Source organism: Pseudophryne corroboree, chromosome 12 (assembly GCF_028390025.1).
Source record: "Pseudophryne corroboree isolate aPseCor3 chromosome 12, aPseCor3.hap2, whole genome shotgun sequence".
Lineage (NCBI taxonomy): Eukaryota > Metazoa > Chordata > Amphibia > Anura > Myobatrachidae > Pseudophryne > Pseudophryne corroboree.
Window position 1 is genome coordinate 83199500 of NC_086455.1, and position 14538 is coordinate 83214037.

At 45.0% G+C, this 14538-nt stretch overlaps 1 protein-coding gene across 1 annotated transcript in view; it reads right to left on the bottom strand.

Annotated features, from left to right (window-relative positions):
- Window positions 1–3726: 3726 nt before the first annotated feature.
- SLC38A6 (solute carrier family 38 member 6) overlaps window positions 3727–14538 on the bottom strand; it is a 206297-nt gene continuing 195485 nt past the window's right edge. Inside the window, exon 16 of the mRNA XM_063947708.1 lies at window positions 3727–7458. Coding sequence (XP_063803778.1) covers window positions 7375–7458 — 84 coding nt within the window. The 3' untranslated portion in view covers window positions 3727–7374. The remainder of the gene's footprint in view (window positions 7459–14538) is intronic.

Below are 14538 nucleotides of genomic sequence, written 5' to 3' on the forward strand. Positions count from 1 at the left end.
GGTCGTTGGAGTCCTTCCAGCCCCCCAGTCGGTAGAAACCTGTCTGTGATCTCAGGGTTCTCGTTCACCTGCGGTTGTTCCTTCCGGTGTTGTGAGTAGCGGCTTTTGCCGTGCCTTGCGGCCTAGGCCGTAGTATTCTTTTGTTACACTTGTTGCTGGTGTTTTTGCGGACGCTTCCACGCTAGCTGTCCTCCCCGGTACACGACGGTGCCGTGTAGGGTGTGGACAGTATTACCTTTGTTGTCCTTTTCCTTTGGCGACAGTGCCGCACATACGTTTTGTTTGAGTTTAGTAGTAGCCCCTAGCTCTGTTCTTTATTTAGTTAGTGGTCCCCTTGTTCTCGCCCCCTCTCAGCTTACGCCTTGTCTCCAATTAAGACCGGGGGCATCAGAGTTGGGCAGACTTAATCTGCCCTTCAAACGCGGCTGCCGTGGGCCCAAGAACACATAGTATCGCAGGCGTAGACTGACCACGCGGGTGGGACAACGGAGTTAGGTTCCTAGGGGTTGCTGTTGAACTTCGCTAATTACAGCATCACGTTTCTGTGCTCTTAACTAACCCACTCAGTATCTTACGTTCTGAGCACAGAGAACGTAACAAATATATCCTCAATATTTATCATTATTTACAATTTATATCACATTTTGGGGATTTGCATGGGATTCTAATCAATTTGCCATTTTGGTGGATTTAAATTTGTAGTTGGTTGTGTTGTATCATCGAGCTTTGCATTACCCGCTACTCAAGTACCCTTTGAGATATTCAGCGTCAATGTGGTTAGGGCTGGAGTAAAAGATTTATAATGTAACCAACAGCTAGTTGGCCTCTTGTTTTTCTGTGTATTGATGCGACTTACCAGACGGTAGGAGGCCTCTGTATAAGACTATATCTGCATTAATGATGCCCAGTGTCCACTTTTAGTCACAATAATACTGAATCATTATTTTGTTTATTTTAAGAATAATACAGATCTCATTTCAAGATGTTTTTATTAAATGATACAGACAGGAAATCTATTTACAATGTTTACAATGTTACATACACAAAAATGGAAAAAATGGAAATACATTACATTTTTTAACAGCAATGATTATTTGTATTTATTTATTATTAGTATTTTTTTTTTAAAAGACTTTAAATACAGAAACAGACAATATGATAAGTCAATAAGAAAGTGATAAAAGTAAAGAAGGCACTTAAACCCCTTACTGACTAGCAAATATATCCCGGTTATTGCATGTGAACATGCAGCACACCGGGATTTTGCTTAGCCTGAAAGGATTTTCCTTGTAAACCCCCCCCCCCCCCCCTAAACCCATGGAAGGTGTACCCGAATAGGTAATTCATACAAATATTTCAGTCTGCAATGCAGTAGTTACTCCAAAATAATATATTACATTATATATATATATATATATATATATATATATGTATATATATATATATATATATATGTATATATATATCAATATGAAAAGGATCTGCGGCACTCGGAGTCTTTATGGTAGAAAACATGTATTCAAATTAGCACTCCAAAATTTGAATACACATTTTCTACCATAAAGACTCTGAGTGCCGCAGATCCTTTTCATATTAGTAATACGTTATTCCTGCTGGGGGCACCGGAGCATCCAATTCCCAACTATATATATATGCTTGCGAGCAGGGCCTTCCTGCCTCTATGTCTGTCTGTCTTTGCCCAGTTTTGTTCTATTACTGTTGTTGTTGTTGTTGTTATATATATATATATATATATATATATATATAGTACTCCAAGAAGAAAACGGCACTGGACGCAATGTATAAGAAAATAAGGTGTATTGCAAAAAACATATATATATATATATATATATATATATATAGAGAGAGAGAGAGAGAGAGAGAGAGAGAGAGAGAGAGAGAGAGAGAGAGAGAGATTTGTATGCAGACATAATAGAAAAAAAGGTACTAGTTATTTGAGATTCCTACTGCAGCAAACATCAAGATATGAAGATTTAATTTTTTTCCTAAATTGTGCACCTTTTATATTTTTCTTAATAGGTGTTTATGGGGTATATGCAATTGCGGTCGAATTCCCGAAATTGTCGAATTTCGGGAATTTTTCGCTAAAAAAAAAAAAAAATCGACAATGCAATTCAGTACTTTCCGACAAAAAAACGGACTTTCAAAATTCGACTTTTTGAAATTCGACTTTTGACAAATTCGACTTTTTTGCAATGATACACATGCTGCAATTCGACCAAAGTCTATTCAATGGAAGTTTGGAAATTCGACAACAGTGCTTTTAGACAGTAAATTCGTCATTTTCAATCCGCCACACTTTGGAGGGTGAAACTAATAAAAAAAATTTAAAACATGTTTTTTTTGTGTTTTTTTTTCTTGGTAATATCATATCTATTTATATTAGAAGGGATTAGGTACTTGGTTTGTCTTTTTTAGAGGCACAAGTATTATTTATATATTTTTAAAAATAATATATATATATTTTTTTGGATGGAATGGTAAAAAAATGTCGTGGGGTCCCCCCTCCAAAGCATAACCAGCCTCGGGCTCTTCGAGCTGGTCCTGGTTCTAAAAATGCGGGGGAAAAATTGACAGGGGTTCCCCCGTATTTTTAAAACCAGCACCGGGCTCTGCGCCTGATGCTGGTGCAAAAAATACGGGGGACAAAAAGAGTAGGGGTCCCCCGTATTTTATACACCAACATCGGGCTCCACTAGCTGGACAGATAATGCCACAGCCGGGGGTCACTTTTATACAGCGCCCTGCGGCCGTGGCATTAAATATCCAACTAGTCACCCCTGGCCGGGGTACCCTGGGGGAGTGGGGACCCCTTCAATCAAGGGGTCCCCCCCCCCAGCCACCCAAGGGCCAGGGGTGAAGCCCGAGGCTGTCCCCCCCATCCAAGGGCTGCGGATGGGAGGCTGATAGCCTTGAGAAAAATGTCAGAATATTGTTTTTCCCAGTAGTACTACAAGTCCCAGCAAGCCTCCCCCGCAAGCTGGTACTTGGAGAACCACAAGTACCAGCATGCGGGAGAAAAACGGGCCCGCTGGTACCTGTAGTACTACTGAAAAAAAAATACCCAAATAAAAACAGGACACACACACCGTGACAAGTACAACTTTATTACATACTGCCGACACACACATACTTACCAATGTTGACACGCCGACTGCCACAGTCTCCGACGATCCGAGGGTACCTGTTAAAAAATTATACTCACCTTCCAGCGTCCAGAGATAAATCCACGTCCAGAGTATAATCCAGGTACTTGGCAAAATAACAAAACGCAAAAACCCGTGCCAGCGGACTGTAAGGGGTCCCATGTTGACACGAGACTTTGGATGGGGGGGGACAGCCTCGGGCTTCACCCCTGGCCCTTGGGTGGCTGGGGGGGGGACCCCTTGATTGAAGGGGTCCCCACTCCCCCAGGGTACCCCGGCCAGGGGTGACTAGTTGGATATTTAATGCCACGGCCGCAGGGCGCTGTATAAAAGTGACCCCCGGCTGTGGCATTATCTGTCCAGCTAGTGGAGCCCGATGCTGATGTATAAAATACGGGGGACCCCTACTCTTTTTGTCCCCCGTATTTTTTGCACCAGCATCAGGCGCAGAGCCCGGTGCTGGTTTTAAAAATACGGGGGATCCCATGTCAATTTTGTCCCCGCATTTTTAGAACCAGGACCAGCTCGAAGAGCCCGAGGCTGGTTATGCTTTGGAGGGGGGACCCCACGCCATTTTTTTCCGGGTTTTTCCCGTTTTTTTAATTTGCGGCAAAATCCGGCAAATCGGCCGTTTTTCGCCCGCGGGAATGTCGAATCCGTTTTTCATTGAATATGGTGAATTCCGGCAGCCACCTGCCGGAATTCACCTGTCGAATTGTGTCGAATTAAAAAACGGCGATAATTTGCCGCGATTCGCCGTGAATTGCATATACCCCTATAGCTTTAATTTCACAAACTTCTTTTAAAACGGTCGCTGTAAGCCAGATGACCTCATTTTAAGATGAGGTTCCTGGTTTTGACTGCGTTGGCCTTAAAATGGAGGACGAACAACAGACATAGAGGATCCACGGAGTCTAATCTTGGAGTCAGCAGGATTATATAGGCAGCCAGGGAGAATGTACCTCTGCTGACACCAACAGAAAGGACTACTGAAGTTAGCAGTAATTTTGTAGGTGCACTGACTGCCCGGCTCCTAGAATCTGCCCCACCCTCCTTTAAAACATAAAAGTTTGTGCTTGTGGTGTTAAGCCAGTCCTAGTCAGCAAATACACATTTATGTATATATACATTTTCAGATGTATTATTAAAGTAGTTATGGATAAAATAAGGAACACAATTTTCAGAATAAAGCTGTATATAAGTAATCCGCTTAAGTACACCACTGATAAGCCCGTTCATATCATTGCATTTTATCTTAGCAGTTGGTAAAGTTTATAGAAAGTCTAATCCCTTTATTTTGTATTACTGTCCTTTTGTCCATTTCAATGGTGTTCAGTACAAACAGTGCTGCAAATCTTCCAACCGGTATGTCAACAGACCAATATAAAAAGTAATTATAAACACTTCCTCATTGCAGAGAATTTCCACGCGGTATTAGCTATACATTAAAACACCGAAATGTTTGTTAGTGGCGTAGTTATATTTTCAACATAAGACCAACCAAGCGTTTAAAATTAGGCTTAAAAATGAAAATGGCAAAATCAACATATCACTTAAATATTAAGTCACCTAGTGGGAAACTGAATAGAAAAGATGTCAGACTACCTTACTGAATTTCAGGAGCTTTACAAATGGGTGGACAGATTTGAAAATGATTAGTGCTTTGTGCAAGGACTGGAGACAAACTCGAGAAGCAGAAATACATACGCAGCTTACTGTGACCTACACAGTAATTCCACAAAATGTGACGCGCACATAGCACCAGGAAGAATTCTCTGTCTCAAGGTCAGACAGTTCTCAGCTGGTCTTGGTATGTAGGTATTAGAACTACAAAGTACTGTAATGCAAGATAACCAAAACGGATATGTGATTGGTTGCTATAAGTTACGGTACATACCAGATATTTTTGCATGACATAATTAGTATCACAGACAATAACATTTTGCATACAAAGTTTCTGATTTGTAGATGGGTTGTAAACAGGAGTATTACCATCACATCGGCTAACTGTTTGTTGTAACTTAAATACAGAATCAAATTAGCCCAAAATGGAATTAGCATTGAAAAAAAAAGTTAGTTTGAATTTATCAGACTATGGAGGGTAGTTATTCCTAGAACCATCCAGTTGTAAGTGTAAACTAAGGGGCTAATTCAGGTTGGATCGTAAATCGCGATCCAACCAGAATTATTACGATCGCCCCGCGATCGTAATAATTATTATCCTGCGCCCGCACTTTCTGCGCGGGGACAAATGTGACCGCTTCTGCTTGTTAATCAGGCAGATGCAGTCGCGCACGCGCGGGGGGGGGGGGGGGGTAACGCTCCGTTTCCAAGGTGGAGACGGAGCGTTGCGGGGGCGGTGTGGCGCAAACGGAGGGCAGAGGCGGACAAACGGCGGAGTGTCGGGGCGTGGTCACGGCGGCTGCGTGATGTCACTTGCAGCCCCTGCAATCAAGAAGATGGCGGCGGGCCTCCTACGAGCGCAGCTAAACTGCGACAGCAGAAGGCTTCACTAATTTCGATGATGACGCAAAAATTGCAAGGCAATCATAATTTCTGCTTCATCAAGGGGGGAGGCGGCGGTCAGCATGCTGGTCGGCCTAGCCCTGCGATGAGCGCCCCCAGCATGCTAGGAAAAGGATCGCAAATTCTGCTAATTAGCAGAATTTGCAATCCTTACTGAATTAGGCTGTAAATTCAGACATCTCAGGGTTAATTTAGAATATTTCAGATAACTATTGCTCTCACCATGTCAGTTTGAATGTAGCACTGTCCGTTGTTTCTCTAGCCTTTAACATAGAACAGAGGTTCCCAAACTCAGTCTTCAAGGCACCCCAACGGTCCAGGTTATAAGTATAACTATGCTTGGCTACAGGTAACTTAATTAGTATTTCAGTCAATTTGATTTAACCATCTGCGCTGAGCCATGGATATACTTAAAACCTGGACCATTGGGGGCACCTTGAGGACCATATTTGGGAACCCCCTGAAAAAGAACAAATGATTATGCTAGCCAAACCGTAGTGCTGTCTTTGCAGGCAGGAAAAACAAATACACATTTTGTTTGACCACACACCAGGACTGAGAAAAGGGTATAAAGGACCTGGCCAAAACTTTGGCCCATTCCTTAAGTTCATCGACTATACACAGAACTGGTCTAAAAATAATCCCTCTTCGCACGTTACAGATTTGCTATAGGCAGGTATGTTCCGTAAGTGCATCCGGGTAAAATGTTACATCAAACGCATTTTAACTTGACTACACTGATAATAAAAGAGGGTGAATTTACATCCACAGAATAATCTTCGTGGGATTCAATATATGTTATCGATTATAAAGCAGAGCTAAACAAAAGTAGAAGGCTATTAAAGAACCTGTAAGCATTCCGCAATAATGTGATCAAGCGCATAATTCTATATGTAAACAAAGCCGTTCTGACAATTACAAAATAGAAGATCATATAATTCCCCCGGATTGTTTTAGGTTTGCTCTCACTTTAGGTTTGTCTTTTTAAAACGGAGGTAGGCAATTTTTTGTGCTACTACAAATCCCAGAATGCATTTCTAGACAAGTAACCGAGCCTGCTTCAAAGCAACCAATGGTATCTGTAATAAAGCAGATAAGACTGGCTTAGGGAGCAGCAGAGTCTGACCATTACCAAAACCTTCCTGTGAAGAGCTGATTGACTCTACCTCTCCCGCTTCCCTTTTATTTGAATTCATTTTTCTATTTAAATTAAGACATAAAAACAAATATTAAAATAAATACAAGAACATCACTGTGATTTAGTAAGTGAAAAAGGCAGTTTTGCAGTTATTACCCTATACGGAGAGAAAAGAACAAACATTAACAATTACAGTCATTTTCTTACTGGCACAAATGACTGCTTTTTACCTCACAGACCTGTACATCTTCCATGAGTTTATAATCAAAAGGGCCAAGCAGCCAGCCTGTGTGAGTATTGTAAATTTCAGTCATGTAAAAGTATATTGCACTTGACTTTTTTCCCTTTACAAAAAAAACCTGTTACCCGTCTCCCCCCCATTTTAACCAGTGACCAGTTTTATTTTTCCAGAGGATCCAAAGGGCGAAAGAGTAGTGTGCTCTTAACACAAACTATTTCTCAACCAATTTCCCCTGAAACTGGATATCCTTGGCTGTAAATCGTTGCACATTCTGTTCAAATGTAAACTCCAGTGTGTTTCTCTCATTCATTGTAAGCCCAGTTCACGGTAATTAGTGTTAAACTGCAGGCACCAATACAAATACCGAGAACAAGCAGCCCACAGGCCTGGGAACACAAGAGAAAACAAACAGAAATTAGTACTTGTGGAAGGAATCAATTTTCACTGTGTGAGAACAGCCAGTCATTCAGGCATCAGGTCAAATCATTTCCCCATTGTTGGTTTGGGAAAAACATGTTAAGGATGGCTATTAAGCGCAATTGTGTACTAAACGGTATATAGGTTATCAAAGTCAAGCAAGTTTATGCAGGTTGTTGGAAGAACTTGCTGGTAGATGAACTACACAGTGTCATGAAAATGGGTCATATGAGCAATGCTGCATAACAGATTCATCGAAAAGCCATAATTGTTCTACTCACTTCATCTGTCAGCCAGACGAACAGCAGTAATTTGCATGATCAAAAGACACAACCCCTATTATTATGAATGATTAGGCACCTTGGAACAATCTCTGTCGACTGGCACATATATACTTTTAAAATCCAAAAACAATTTGCACAGAAGTCCATAAATATGTCCAATAGATGCAAAATAACACATACATCTATAGTAGTGGTTCTCAACACCAGTCCACAAGTACTCCCAAACAGGTCATGTTTTGTGGATTTCTTTAGTCAGCAATATATTTTGCTGGTAATTATGTCACCTGCTTTCACGGACAAACTTTGATGGCAGATAAGTACCACTTGGCCCATTTAGTCTGCCTCTTAACCATATTTTCCTTCAAACCCTATTTGATCCTTAGTTCTTTGTAAGGATATCCTTATGTCTATTCCAAGCATGTTTACATTGCTCGACTGTCTTAGCCTCTACCACCTCTGATGGGGGTTTGAGCTGTAAAATGCCGGCAGTCGGATGTCGGCAGTCAGAATACTGACTGCGGCATCTCGACAGTGAGAAAGTAAGCATACTTACCTTACCTCCATGGGTATGGGTTGTTGGGTCAACTCAACTTAGGTCAACAGTCAATAGGTCGACCACTGAAGGTCAACATGGGCATTAGGTCGACATGCACTAGGTTGATATGGGAATTCAGTCGACATGTACTAGGTCGACAGGTGAAAAGGTTTACATGAGTTTTTGGACTGTTTTTGGTGTCGTTTTCTTCGTAAAGTGATGGGGAACCCCAATTAGTGCACCGTGTCCGCTCGCATGGTTCGCTTCGCTCGCCATGCTTCGGGCAAGGTTACCGTTCCAATCGTAGTCCACGTGGACCGTCAAGTATGGAAAAATCAAAAAAATTAAAAGAAAAAAATAAGATTTTAAACCTACCGGTAAATCTTTTTCTCCTTGTCCGTAGAGGATGCTGGGGACTCCGTAAAGGACCATGGGGATAGACGGGCTCCGCAGGAGACATGGGCACTAAAAAAGAACTTTAGGTATGGGTGTGCACTGGCTCCTCCCTCTATGCTCCTCCTCCAGACCTCAGTTAGAGAAACTGTGCCCAGAGGAGAAGGACAGTACGAGGAAAGCATTTTTGTTAATCTAAGGGCAAGATTCATACCAGCCCACACCGTATAACCTGGGATATATGAACCAGTTAACAGTATGAAACAACACAGCATCAGTCCGAGACTGACCAAAACTGTAACATAACACTTATGTAAGCAAAAAGTATATACAAGCCTTGCAGAATTTAGTCCGCACTGGGACGGGCGCCCAGCATCCTCTACGGACTAGGAGAAAAAGATTTACCGGTAGGTTTAAAATCTTATTTTCTCTTACGTCCTAGAGGATGCTGGGGACTCCGTAAGGACCATGGGGATTATACCAAAGCTCCCAAACGGGCGGGAGAGTGCGGATGACTCTGCAGCACCGATTGAGCAAACATGAGGTCCTCCTCAGCCAGGGTATCAAACTTGTAGAACTTTGCAAAGGTGTTTGAACCCGACGAAGTAGCAGCTCGGCACAGCTGTAATGCCGAGACCCCTCGGGCAGCCGCCCAAGAAGAGCCCACCTTCCTAGTGGAATGGGCCTTTATCGATTTTGGTAACGGCAATCCTGCCGTAGAATGAGCCTGCTGAATCGTGTTACAGATCCAGCGAGCAATAGTCTGCTTCGAAGCAGGAGCGCCAACCTTGTCAGCTGCATACAGGACAAACAGTGCCTCTGTTTTTCTGACCCGAGCCGTTCTGGCCACGTAAATTTTCAAAGCCCTGACCACATCAAGGGACTCGGAACCCTTCAAGTCTCGCGTAGCCACAGGCACCACAATAGGTTGGTTCATATGAAAAGATGAAACCACCTTGGGCAAGAATTGAGGACGAGTCCGCAATTCTGCTCTATCCACATGGAAATCCAGATAGGGGCTTTTGTGAGACAAAGCCGCCAACTCCGACACACGCCTAGCCGATGCCAAGGCTAACAACATGACCACTTTCCAAGTGAGATATTTTAATTCCACCGTTTTAAGTGGTTCAACTTCAAACCAGTGAGACTTAAGGAACCGCAATACCACGTTAAGGTCCCAGGGTGCCACTGGAGGTACAAAAGGAGGCTGAATATGCAGTACTCCCTTCACAAAAGTCTGTACTTCTGGGAGAGAAGCCAATTCCTTCTGAAAGAAGATGAATAGGGCCGAAATCTGAACCTTAATGGAGCCTAATTTTAGGCCCAAATTCACTCCAGTCTGTAGGAAGTGAAGGAAACGGCCCAGATGGAATTCATCCGGAGGAGCATTCCTGGACTCACACCAAGAAACATACTTCCGCCATATACGGTGATAATGTTTAGCTGTCACGTCCTTCCTAGCCTTTATCAGAGTAGGAATGACCTCATCCGGAATGCCCTTTTCCGCGAGGATCCGGTGTTCAACCGTCATGCCGTCAAACGCAGCCGCGGTAAGTCTTGGAACAGACAGGGCCCCTGTTGCAACAGGTCCTGTCTGAGAGGAAGAGGCCACGGATCTTCTGTGAGCCTCTCCTGCAGATCCGGATACCAGGCCCTTCGCGGCCAATCTGGAACAATGAGAATTGTCTGTACTCCTCTTCTTCTTATGATTCTCAATACCTTGGGGATGAGAGGAAGAGGAGGAAACACATAGACCGACTGGAACACCCACGGTGTCACCAGGGCATCCACTGCCACCGCCTGAGGGTCTCTTGACCTGGCGCAATACCTCTGTAGTTTCTGGTTGAGGCGGGACGCTATCATGTCTATCTGGGGCAGTCCCCACCGACTTGCAATCTGTGCGAAGACTTCCTGATGAAGTCCCCACTCTCCTGGATGTAGATCGTGTCTGCTGAGGAAGTCTGCTTCCCAGTTGTCCACTCCCAGAATGAACACTGCTGTCAGTGTGCTTACATTATTTTCCGCCCAGTGAAGAATCCTGGTGGCTTCCACCATTGCTACTCTGCTCTTTGTTCTGCCTTGGCGGTTTACATGAGCCACTGCGGTGATGTTGTCTGACTGAATCAGAACTGGTAGGTCGCGAAGCAAATTCTCCGCTTGACGAAGGGCGTTGTATATGGCTCTCAATTCCAGGACGTTGATGTGAAGACAAGCCTCCTGGCTTGACAAGAGACCTTGGAAGTTTCTTCCCTGTGTGACTGCTCCCCAACGTCGGAGGCTCGCGTCCGTGGTTACCAGAATCCAGTCCTGAATGCCGAACCTGCGACCCTCCAGAAGGTGAGCACTCTGCAGCCACCACAGGAGAGATACCCTGGCCCTGGGGGACAGGGTGATCATCTGATGAATTTGTAGATGTGACCAGGACCACTTGTCCAGTAGGTCCCATTGGAAAGTCCTCGCATGGAACCTGCCGAAGGGAATGGCCTCGTAAGACGCCACCATCTTTCCCAGGACTCGAGTGCAGTGATGCACTGACACCCTTTTTGGCTTCAATAGGTCCCTGACCAGAGTCATGAGTTCCTGGGCCTGTTCTATCGGAAGATAAACCCTTTTCTGGTCCGTATCCAGAATCATGCCTAAGAAGGGCAAACGAGTCGTAGGAACCAACTGTGACTTTGGGATATTGAGAATCCAACCGTGTTGTTGTAACACCTTCAGCGAGAGTGATACGCTGTTCAGCAACTGCTCTCGTGATCTCGCTTTTATCAGGAGATCGTCCAAGTACGGGATAATTGTGACACCCTGCTTGCGCAGGAGCACCATCATTTCCGCCATTACCTTGGTGAAAATCCTCAGGGCCGTGGAAAGCCCAAACGGCAACGTCTGAAATTTGTAATGACAATCCTGTACCGCAAATCTCAGGTATGCCTGATGAGGTGGATATATGGGAACATGAAGGTATGCATCCTTTATGTCCAGGGACACCATATAATCCCCCCTTTCCAGGTTGTCGATGACCGCTCTGAGCGATTCCATCTTGAACTTGAACCTTTTTAAGTATAGGTTTAAGGATTTTAAATTTAAAATGGGTCTAACCGAACCGTCCGGTTTCGGGACTACAAATAGGGTTGAGTAATACCCCATCCCTTGTTGAAGCAGGGGAACTTTGACCACCACTTGTTGAAGACACAATTTTTGAATTGCATTTAAAACTATCTCCCTCTCTGGGGGAGAAGCTGGTAGTGCCGATTTGAAAAAGCGTCGAGGAGGCAACTCTTCGAATTCCAGCTTGTAACCCTGGGAAACAATTTCTATTGCCCAGGGATCCACCTGTGAGTGAACCCAGATGTGGCTGAAAAGTCGAAGACGTGCCCCCCCACTGGGGCGGACTCCCTCAGCGGAGCCCCAGCGTCATGCGGTGGATTTTGTAGAGGCCGGGGAGGACTTCTGCTCCTGGGAACTAGCTGTGGTTGGCAGCTTTTTCCCCCTGCCCTTACCTCTGGCAAGAAAGGACGATCCCCGTACTCTCTTGTTTTTATGCGACCGAAAGGACTGTATCTTATAATGTGGCGCTTTCTTAGGCTGTGAGGAAACATAAGGCAAAAAAGTTGATGTACCTGCCGTGGCAACTAGGTCCGAGAGATCTTCCCCAAACAATTCCTCACCCTTGTAAGCTAAAACCTCCATATGCCTCTTCGAGTCGGCATCACCCGTCCATTGTCGGGTCCATAGGACTCGTCTAGCAGAAATCGCCATAGCGTTGACTCTAGAACCCAGTAGGCCAATGTCTCTTTGAGCATCTCTCATATATAAGACAGCATCTTTAATATGACCCAGGGTCAATAAAACGGTATCCTTATCCAGGGTATCCATTTCCGCCGATAAGGTATCTGTCCATGCTGCTACAGTGCTACAAACCCAAGCCGACGCTATCGCCGGTCTGAGTAAGGTACCAGAATGTGTATAAATGGACTTCAAGGTAGTCTCCTGCTTGCGATCAGCAGGATCCCTGAGGGTTGCCGTATCCTGAGATGGCAGCGCTACCTTTTTGGATAAACGTGTCAACGCTTTGTCCACCCTTGGGGAGGATTCCCACCGTATCCTGTCCTTAGTTGGGAAAGGATACGCCATAAGAATCCTTTTGGGAATCTGCAGTTTCTTGTCTGGAGATTCCCAAGCCTTTTCAAATAACTCGTTCAGCTCATGAGATGGGGGAAAGGTTACCTCAGGTTTCTTTTCCTTAAACATGTGCACCCTCGTGTCAGGGACAGAGGGGTCATCTGTGATATGCAACACATCCTTTATTGCAATAATCATATATTGAATACTTTTAGCCAATTTTGGCTGTAACTTTGCATCATCGTAGTCGACACTGGAGTCAGAATCCGTGTCGGTATTAGTGTCTACCATTTGGGATAGTGGGCGCTTTTAGGCAGGGCTTGATTCCCTGTACACTCCCTGGACTCAGCATTGTCCAACCTTTTGTGCAATAAATTCACATTAGTACTTAAAACATTCCACATATCCAACCAGTCAGGTGTCGGTGTTGCCGACGGAGATACCACACTCATTTGCTCCACCTCCTCCCTAGGAGAGCCTTCTACCTCAGACATACCGACACACCACACACTCAGGGGATTCTCTTATCTGAAGACAGTTCCCCCACAAGGCCCTTTGGAGAGACAGAGAGAGAGTATGCCAGCACACACCCAGCGCCAATGACCCAGGGAAAAACAAATATCTTTACCCAGATAGCGCTATTATTGTTATTACACTGCGCCAAATTATGTGTGTCCCCCCCCCCCCTTCTTTCAAATCCTCTGTCACCGTGTTCAGCAGGGGAGAGTCCGGGGAGCTTCATCTCAGCGTGTGCTGTGGAGAAAATGGCGCTGGTGAGTGCTGAGGATCAAGCTCCGCCCCCTCAGCGGCGGGCTTCGGTCCCGCTTAAAATCTTTCAAAACTGGCGGGGGATCTCTTATATATAGTATAGAGCCTATATATATATATATATATATATATATATATATATTTCAGCCAGATCGGAGGTTTAATTGCTGCCCAGGGCACCCCCCCTGCGCACTGCACCCTTACAGTGCCTGCTGTGTGTGTGTTGTGTGGGAGCAATGGCGCGCAGCGTTACCTCGGTGAAGATCCGAAGTCTTCTGCCGCCTCTGAAGTCTTCTATCTTCACATACTCACCCAGCTTCTATCTTCCGGCTCTGTGAGGAGGACGGCGGCGCGGCTCCGGGACGAACGGCGAGGGTGAGACCTGCGTTCCGACTCCCTCTGGAGCTAATGGTGTCCAGTAGCCTAAGAAGCAGGGCCTAGCATTTAAGTAGGTCTGCTTCTCTCCCCTCAGTCCCACGATGCAGGGAGTCTGTTGCCAGCAGGCTCCCTGAAAATAAAAAACCTAACTAAAATACTTTCTTTCAGGAAACTCAGGAGAGCTCCCTGTAATGCACCCAGTCTCCTCTGGGCACAGGATCTAACTGAGGTCTGGAGGAGGGGCATAGAGGGAGGAGCCAGTGCACACCCATACCTAAAGTTCGTTTTTAGTGCCCATGTCTCCTGCGGAGCCCGTCTATCCCCATGGTCCTTACGGAGTCCCCAGCATCCTCTAGGACGTAAGAGAAAAATTTGAAAAACTTATGTCGACCTATTGGCCATGTCGACCTAATGCACGTCGACCTTCAGTGGTCGACCAAATGACTGTTGACCTAAGCTGTGTCGACCTAACAACAGTATCTCCCCTTCCCATGGCTCCCTAAACCTAATCCCCCCCACTGCCTCCCTGCAGCCTAACCTTGACCATCCCTCCGCAGCCTAAACCTAAGGCC